At 36.8% G+C, this 9,398-nt stretch overlaps 1 protein-coding gene across 3 annotated transcripts in view; it reads right to left on the bottom strand.

Moving 5' to 3' along the window:
• Window positions 1–2,450: 2,450 nt before the first annotated feature.
• arhgap42b (Rho GTPase activating protein 42b) overlaps window positions 2,451–9,398 on the bottom strand; it is an 85,640-nt gene continuing 78,692 nt past the window's right edge. For all 3 annotated transcript variants that reach the window (XM_086080900.1, XM_086080899.1, XM_086080901.1), the window contains 3 exons: window positions 7,198–7,260; window positions 6,200–6,279; window positions 2,451–2,894 (listed from right to left, as the gene is read on the bottom strand). In XM_086080900.1, the coding sequence (XP_085937026.1) occupies window positions 2,806–2,894; window positions 6,200–6,279; window positions 7,198–7,260 (232 nt within the window). In that variant the 3' untranslated portion in view covers window positions 2,451–2,805. The remainder of the gene's footprint in view (window positions 2,895–6,199; window positions 6,280–7,197; window positions 7,261–9,398) is intronic.

Genomic DNA, 9,398 nt, shown 5'->3' with positions numbered 1-9,398 from the left:
TCAAACGTCTTTATTCCGGTTAATATTGAAATAAATGTCCTTCAAAATCATGCCCTGTATTCAATTAATTACCAAAGGACAGTTTCGCTATAATTATAGTTAGTTTTGTAGTTTTTTTTAAAAGCATTTTCGTTTTCATTTAGTCAACAAAATTGTTTTTTGAATTTGAGTTTTTTCGTTAACTAAAATAACCTTGGATCAAATATGCAGTCAGCAGGTTTATTTTATTTTATTTTTTTAACACTGATATAATAAAAAATTACACTGTCACAGTAAATTTCCTTGAGTGTTGGGGTGGATGTTGGGTGTAACCTGAATAGTGTTAAATTGACGACACCCTCATTTCCAGTGAAGGAGAAACTTTCCAAATTTCAATAGCGATACATCCAGTTGTTGTTGTTGTTGTTGTTGGGATGGCGTGGTAGAGTGGTAGTCTCCCGACCTTGAGGGTCCGATCCCTGGCCAGTGTGACTAAAGTGTCAAAGTATCCTTGAGCAAGACACTGAACCCACAGTTGCTCCTGATGCGGTGTGGTCAGTAGTCAAAATGTAAATTTTTCACACTGTGGAGTGTTGGAGTAACACTGGTTAAGTGTGAAACAACTAACCCTTTGAAAAAGTGTCATTGGTGTGGAGACACATATATAGACTTTTCTAGCGTGATTTCACACTCTCAGTGTTAATCTAACATTGGCGATTTTGCTGTGACTCATTTTACTTTTGTCAAAATACAACATGCAAAATGGAGGTCCAACAATCTTAGATCTCAGCCTCCATAAATCATTGTGTTTATTTATAAAGGTGTGCAGACAGTAGTTGCTTGCAGAGGAATCAACCTCCTCTGCGTGGAAACGGTACACAATGCGGGACATGGTTCGAATTTCCGCCACGCGCCCTCGCAACTCCCCACTTTTAGGGAGTTTTCTCATCATTCTTCCCACGTCGCTCAAAAGCAGCCAAGGCCACTTGACATTCCACAAATACAGTTTCAGCCCCCTCCCTCCCCCCCTTGCCACATTTCAGTTTGCAAGCTTTTGCTTTTTCAAACCCTTGAAAAGGCCACCATTTAACATAACAATATTCTTAGTAATAATAATGAAATATGCTGGTACACCCGTACATTTGATATATTTTATGGTGAAGTCATTATCCACGTTGCTAGGATCAAACAGTTTACAGCAGTGGTTCTCAAACTGGGGTCCACAAGTCCTAGATTGGGGGTCATATAAGGAGAATAAAGTTTTTTTTTTATTCACTTGTTAAAATATGACTTTTACGACAGAGTATTAGGGCCACGTATATATATATATATATATATATATATATATATATTTTTTTTTAGAGGGCAGAGGCAATATTCTGAGAAAAAAGAGGATTCGTTGGTTGTTAATGGGACACCGTTTACAAAATGAAAAGGTAGGATGGAGACCGATTTATTCTTAATTTAAACTTTACACGTCATACACGGCAGCTGGAGCGACAACACTTCCTGGTCCCTTATCAGCTGACTAAACACGAACCAATCAGAAGCTAGCATACTTTAGGTAAATGCAAGTGAGTGATGGAAAACAGCAGATTCAGCACATTAACGTAGTTACTTTTACAAAAACAAAAAACAAAACGTATGAATGTGTAAATAATAATTGTGGAAACATAAATGTACAAGTAAATATTCATTTTTAACAAATTAACTTAAAATGCTTTTTTTTATATATATATATATAAATAAATGCAACTTCAAGCTTGAAAGATTATGACTTTTTATCACCACAAAATAGTTGTTATGTTTGACTTTGTTTTCTTGAAAAGAGGCAATTCTTTAATTCCTTTGACATTTAGGGATACGCGTGGTATGTTATGTCTAATAATCATCAGAATTATGGAGGGGCTTGAAAAACTTTTCCCTTTGACCCAGAAAGTTTGAGAACTGCTGTTTGACAGAATATTTGACCATTTCTATGATTAATAAACAGAAAGGTAAAGTGAAGTGAGACACCAGAAAGTGCAAAGCCAGTGTGTTGATTGCAGTTACGTAAGGTGCATTATTATTATTATTAGTGGCCAAGCACAAATGTTTTTTTTTTCCCATCCCTTACTTTGATATAATTTGCATTTAACTAGCAATCATGTAAGCACATTTTAACAGTGTAATGGCTTGTGTGTAATTTGAGGCCCTGAAAAGTTTCACTTAGCAAGATGCAATTGCAGGTCCAGCATGAGCGGACCCACAAAATTCAAGAAGTAAAAGGAACAAGAAAATGATCATTTTGGTTTCAAAGTTACCCGTCAAAGTTATCCGGAGTCTTTCAACATGGGAAGCTTTTTGTCCAGCCGCTATCAAATTTGAACTACGCACACTAGACAGATGGCCGACGCTAAATTGCCAGGAATGTGAGTTTTCGTCATCGTGTGTGGGCGGAGCCTGGCGGGAAACTTTGCCGACTTGCTGGGTTGCGGGGTCGCGAGGTCTCAATTATTTTGCTGATCTCTGTTTTAAACATAAAAAAACATTTAAAAAAAAAACATTCATCACAGATAGTTGAAGATATTTCAGGGCAATAAAACTAGACAAGTTGTTCTCGTGTGTCATTTGAGGTCGTAAAAACGTGTTGATAAAAGACAAACGATGTCAACATCTTATTAAGAACACATTTCAGGGAGTTTTTTCCCTCCAAATAAAAAAGAAAAAGGAGGTATATTTGTCATGTTGTAGCTCCTATCCAAGCAGCTAGAAACCACACGGCTACATTCACCAGTAGTGGACTTTTCCATGGATACCATGGAAGGAAAAAAATCCCCCCAAAAATTAAAAATAGATGACGTAGTTTTCAGGGATTAAACCCATTTTTCCTTGGTACGTCGCTTGCAGCCATCCAGGTTCGACGGACGGGTACACTGCCAGAGAGAGAAAAGAACACAGACGAAGACGACAAGTGAAAATGTGGGTCAGAGTGTTCTTTTATAAAAAAGCAGGATCGCCTTACATACGACAAGCAGGCGCGCATAAAATAAAAAAAAACCACACCAAGCAAGGCAAGTTTCATTTGATAGCAATGTTGACACCAAAAAAACAACAGCAAAAATGTCAAACCTGCACAGGGGCAGGTCAGACCGCGCCTTGGTAATTTCGCAGATGCACGTAAGCCACCGTCATTCAAAGCGTCTCTTCTCATTCACATTCACATCTCGCATGGAGAAATATCTGTGCGGAAGTGAAAGCAGCGATCCGTGCCCGTAAGCAGATACCCTGATTAGATACAGAACGAGTCACTAATCTTTTTGAAAGTGAGAGTTACTTCTCGAGTACTGATTAACGTAAGAGGCTTCCAGTTTTATACACACTGCAGAAATTATCTTTACTAATGTGATTATTGTGGGAACGCTGAAGCATTGTGATTTTTTTTATTTTATTCTTTGCCGTGAAACAACTCCCACATAAAACTTCCGATTTACACCGTTCACACTTGCTTCAAAAAAATCACGCCTCTCGGGGTACTTATCGTCGCACAATTTAACGTTAAAAATCAACTTTGCCCCATTCATTTTCAATGGGACTGACATTGAACTTTTCCCACGCCCACTTCTATTCATACAACTGATCATCACTGCCAGGTGTGTGGCAAAGAGCATTGTCCAGTAACCAGGAGGTCGCAGGTTCGAATCCCACCTCAGACTGTACATTGGAAACATATCCTAATATATATCATCTCAAGAAATGGATTATAATTTCTATGAAATTATTAAATCCCACTTTAGACAGATTTTCAGTTAAAGTGTTCTTTCTATTCATTTGTCATTTAACTACAATTAAAATAATAATAATTTTTACATAAATTATATTTCAATGTACTTCATAAGCACATGCATTCAAATTCAGCATTCCCATGCAATTTCTGCTGAAATTGCACTTTAAAGAAAGACCAATCAATGAATATCAATATGCGGCACCATTTCTGTAAATCTTGACATTTTCTACAACATTCCTAGTAAATCACAATATCGCATCACTGCTGAGCTATTTTTAGAAACATGTGACACACCTCCTGCCTTTCATTGGTTGTTTCTCCTCAGTCGCCTTTCAAATTAGCGGCACAAGATCGTCATAATCACTTGTTACATGTTTTAACAAATATGACAACAAAGTATTCGCCATGTTTTTGAAATATTTCCCAAAATGAAAATTTACGGGAACCCTCAGAAAATTTACCAGACATTTCCCACTCTTTTACAACCCTGTTGGTGTTCTGTTGTCCAGTTTCCTGGTACCAGTAAGAAGCGGCGCGTAAACAAGTCTATATTGTGGAGCTTGATTCAGAGCAGCTCTAAAAATGATGAAGTGCTGCGGGTTCGCTAATGCGGAGCCATAAAAAGCCTTCTGCTAAATGGCGAGCAGCGTTTGTTGTCGCTTTTTTTTCTTTTCTTTTCCGTATCTGGCTGCAGGCTCTGCTGGACCAGAGAGGCGCAGTGGGTAAGGGAGGGGGAGGGGGAGGGGGGGGGGGGGGGATAACAGGCCCGGGTGCCTTCCATCACTAGGTTACTGTGACCTGCCTCCCCGCTGCTCGTGGGCCAAGTGGGCTCGTCACGGAAAGGCAATAAAACCAGAGAGAGAGAGAGAGAGAGAAAAAAAAAAGCGCTGTTTGTATTTTAGCAGCGCTCACACTGAAAGCTGGGATGAAGCCAAATGGGTTCAAATGAGTCGCTGCAAAGCAGATGAGCAACCAGTGGCGGCAAGTAATCGAGTACAAATACTTTGAGCGTAGATTTTCAGCTATGTGTACTTTGAGTCTTGTGACTTTTACTCCCTACATGTGGAGATTAGATATAAAGTAAGACGTATAATACTCACTTTTTTTTTTTTTTTTTGCAAAATAAGAAAAAAGATCCAAAATATATCCCCGTATTGTACTAGGGTTAATAAAAATTGCAGAAAAATGTCACATTTTAGAGACATTTATTTGCCTGTACCAAAAGGTTGTAAAAAATATATAATAATACTGTAAAAAATAAATAAACTCATATTGCGCAAAAATGATATTTAATGTCTACTGTTTGATTGATGTAATATAAAATGTATATAAGTTGTCTGCATGGGGCGGCCATCTTGCCACAGTCACCTCGCTCCGCATCTCTCATTCATTATTACTATGTGTTTTTATCGAACATTTTCTTTAAATAACTCAAAATAGGGTTTTAACAAAAATCAACTGATTATCGAGCAGTTTAGTTTATAAGCGTAGTTATTATACTGCATACTTCACTGCCATTGACCAGCTATAGACTAAAAGTGTTTAATTTTTAATAATCGTTGTTTTTTTTAAGAAAAGATTATAAAAAATTATGGGCGCCAGGCAATTAAAATTTTTTAGCGTAATGAATTGCACGACTTCACTAGTTAACTCACGATTAATCACAAATTTTACATCTGTTCTAATACAATTTAAAAAATCGAGGTTTTCACTCTTGTTAACAAAAGTGGGAAAAAATGTTAAACTAATAGAAATAGTTCAAATGAATTTTTGACGTCTATAGCCGTCAATGGCAGCGAATTAATAATTCATAGAGTTAATAAATATCCATCCAGAATGATTTTTTCTTCTTTATTAAAGTTTGTGAGAAAGCAAACCGTGTGTAAATCCATCAAGTTGGAAGCGAGATAACAGAGTTTGTTCAGATCACTCACAGTCAATACAAAAGACCAGACTGCCTGCCTGTGCCAAGATGGCCGCCCCGTGCGGACGTTGGACTCTGCGCCGTACGACATCTAGTCTATAGATATCTATGGTCTGCTGTTTTAATTTCCTGTTTCCGGTGCGGTCACAGCAGTACAGCTAAATAAGAGCTTAGTTGCGTTACCTCATTGATATGTTAGTTAGCCACATTAGCCCGCTAGCATTGGCCACAAGCCGTTTGCGACACTTATCAGTACAAATGGGCATGTTGTTGACTAGTTACTGTGGGAAGTGTGGGATATATGTTAAAAATACATGTGGACTTTTCATGATGTCACCTAGCGTAATTATTTTTACGGCTACTAGATGGCTTTTCTTAAGATCCGAATGTTTAGTGAAGTGATCATTGTGCCAAGTTAACAAAACGTGTACAGTGATTCCTTGACTTTCAACCTTAATTCATATTCCGTGACCTTGATTGTGTGTGTGTGCGCGTGTGTGTGTGTTTTGGTACCATTTGGTAGCGCTCACCATTGGAGAAGTGCGCCCCCTGGGGGAAGCTGAGCTCATGGCTGTGTTCGGCCTCGCACGAGTAGACGGCTTGGGCATCTCTGTCGGAAGCACACAATTACGGAAAGCCTTATTCAATATCCGTGACAATATTTGTTTTATTTAAAAAATAATAACAATAAATTTTCATCTTAGCATAGAAGCTAATTTAGCTTTTGATGAAATATTATTGCTTGTACAGGACAGTAACCTGAATCACAAATTCATTTATTTGCATTTCCCCCCCCGTGGAAACGACTTTATCCCCAGTTATTTGTTGAATACAACACCTAATACCAGTACCACAAGATAGCACCAAAGTCTGGGCTATTAGGAAAGTAGTAACTGGTGTCATGGGAGCATGTTTAAACTCATTTACAGATATTGACGGCTATGGACGTCCAAAATTTATTTGAAATATTTCTATTAGTTTAAACTGGGAAAAAAATTCCCACTTTTGTTAACAAGAGTATGAAAAGCTCGATTTTTTTTATTGTACATTTAGAACAAATATAAAATTTGTGATTAATCGTGAGTTAACTAGCAAAGTCATGTAATTCAATAAAAAAATGTAATCGCCTGACGCCCCTAATTTTTAACAATCTTTTCTTTTTTTAAATCGCGTCAGGCGATGATTTTTTTTTATTGTAATTAATCGCATGACTTCAATAGTTAACTCACCATTAATCACACATTTTATATCTGTTCTACACGTACAATATTTTTTTCCAGGTTTTCATACTCTTGTTAAGAAAAGTGGGGGAAAAAATGTTAAACTAATAGAAATAGTTCAAATGAATTTTTCACGTCTATAGCCGTCAATGGCAGTGAATGAGTTAAGTGCATCTTTGCTGAGTATTTAAGTCTTTTTGGGATTGCGGTTTGTGTTATAGTCATGGATTTAAACTTAAATATAAGCAATTGTGAACTCGAGCGTCAATTAGCCACATGCTCCATTTGCCAGAGTACGAGCCAGTTACCTCCCAAGCATGGCGGGCTGCTGGGCGGCGGCGTGTTCAAAAAGCAGCGCTCTGGCAGCCACCCTGTCGCAGAGGCGAGAGGAAGGAGAACAATACCTGATGAAGGACATGCTTAATCCACACGTGGCGGAACGGCTCTCCTACAAGAGTGTTGCCAAACTTGATTGAGCAAAGGCATTAGTCAAATCTCCTGGCACACAAGCAAACAAAAATATCACAAAAAGTACTGAAAGGAGCTCCTCAACTCACTTGAATAGGGCTTTGTCACTACGTTGCCACCAGATGGCGCCACAGCAATACAATTGTTGGGCAAATTGGTGAGTATTTCAGTGAATAATGTAAGATCAAAAATAAAATCTGCCAATTGGCAAATTCTATGGAATTTTTTACACTGCAAAAACTGAAATTTTAAGTAAGATATAATTGCTTAAATTTTTACCTAAATTTGCTTATTTTGCTTTGATAAGTTATTTTTTACTTAAAATGAAATTGTCAGACAAGATCATTGTGCTTATTTTAATACTTAACTCATTCACTGCCATTGACGGCTATAGACGTCAAATATTCATTTGAACTATTTCTCTTAGTTTAATCCCCCCCCACACTTTTGTTAACAAGAGTATGAAAACCTAGAATTTTTTATTGTACATTTAGAACAGATATAACATTTGTGATTAATCGTGAGTTAACTCGTGAAGTCATGCAATTAATTACGATTAAAAAATTTAATCGCCTGACGCTCCTAATTTTTAATAATCTTTTATATGATTACATTTTTTAATTGTAATTAACTGCATGACTTCAATTGTTAACTCAAGATTAATAATACATTTTATATCTGTTCTAAATGTACAATATTTGTTTCTAGTTTTTCATACTCTTGTTAACAAAGTGGAAAAAATGTTACACTTAAAGAAATAGTTCAAATGAATTTTTGACGTCAATCGCTGTCAATGGCAATGAATGAGTTAATTATCTGATTTGATCAAGCAGTCTTGGCAATGAGTGTTAACAGCTTAAAACAAGCATTTCCCACATTTTAAAATGACAACTACACAACATCAAAGGCCCTGAACTGGGATTCCAGAAGTAGATTTTTCCTATTTTAAGATTTTGCATAAACTAGTAATGAGATAAATGGAAAAATACAAGTATGAAAACAATCAGACAAAAGTGCAATCTAGCTTTTTATTATAAGTGGTTCGTTTGGCTATATTTACTAAGGTCATTTTTCCTCGTTCCATTACTAGCTCAATGGTCTACTGGTAGAGTGCCTACCCTCAGACTTGGAGGTTGTGGGTTCAATACCAAAGACAATAAAAATGGGATCTGTTACTTCCTTGCTTGACACTTAGGCAAAGTTATCCAAGTGTAAAAAAAAAAAGCGTACTTTTTAAGGAAATAGTTCTATTTTTTACAGCTTGAAAAAAGCCAATATGACTTGTTTTTAGTCTAAAAATACTTTTTTCAAGACCGCTGTGGTTGATATGGGCCTAGTGTTATTTTCTTATTTTTCAAAATCTTACAGGTAAATTTAAGTAAAATTTGTTGTTCTGTTGGCAGATAATTTCGCTTATTTGAAGTAATAATTTTCGTATTTTACTTTTTTTTCTCTTTAAAGAAAAAAAAAATATATATATATATAATAAAAAAATTATTAATAATAATAATAATAAAAAACACAAAAACATAAATGATCGATTACATGGAAAAAACTTGAACGAGTGAATTTGTGAATAGTGAAATACGTGTGGCATCAGTTGCAGTCAAATAAATATAGACCACTGTCGTAAGTGAAATTGTATAATAATAATATAATAATGGTTGTGAATGATTCTTATGGAACGTCAAGAGTCTCCCTGACCTTTTTTTCCTCGACCCGCAAAAACCTACACGCTGCATTCCCGATTGTTTGGATCGCGAGTGAAAGGCGGAACGACACAATGCGGGACGTTTCCTTCCTTCCTCAGGTGTTTTTTGTTTTGTTGATTTCAAATGTGAGGCGCCGTCATTACGAGGCCGCACTTGACCCCGCATGCCACCGTGACCTGAAAGTCAAGGTGACGCCGAGCTGTGAGGGTGGCAGCAGGGAAGATAACGTAAGAGGCCACGTGAGTGCTTTCTCACACGTGAATGCAATAAAATGATGCAAAAGTCAATATGACAAATCAAAGTAGAAAGTGCGTGTTCTTTGTTTGTCA

This window comes from Leptonotus elevatus, chromosome 7 (assembly GCF_054856555.1).
Source record: "Leptonotus elevatus isolate MCC_2025b chromosome 7, RoL_Lele_1.0, whole genome shotgun sequence".
Classification (NCBI taxonomy): domain Eukaryota; kingdom Metazoa; phylum Chordata; class Actinopteri; order Syngnathiformes; family Syngnathidae; genus Leptonotus; species Leptonotus elevatus.
Note: the sequence above shows the minus strand (reverse complement) of the source record. Positions and strands in the feature narration are given on the sequence as shown.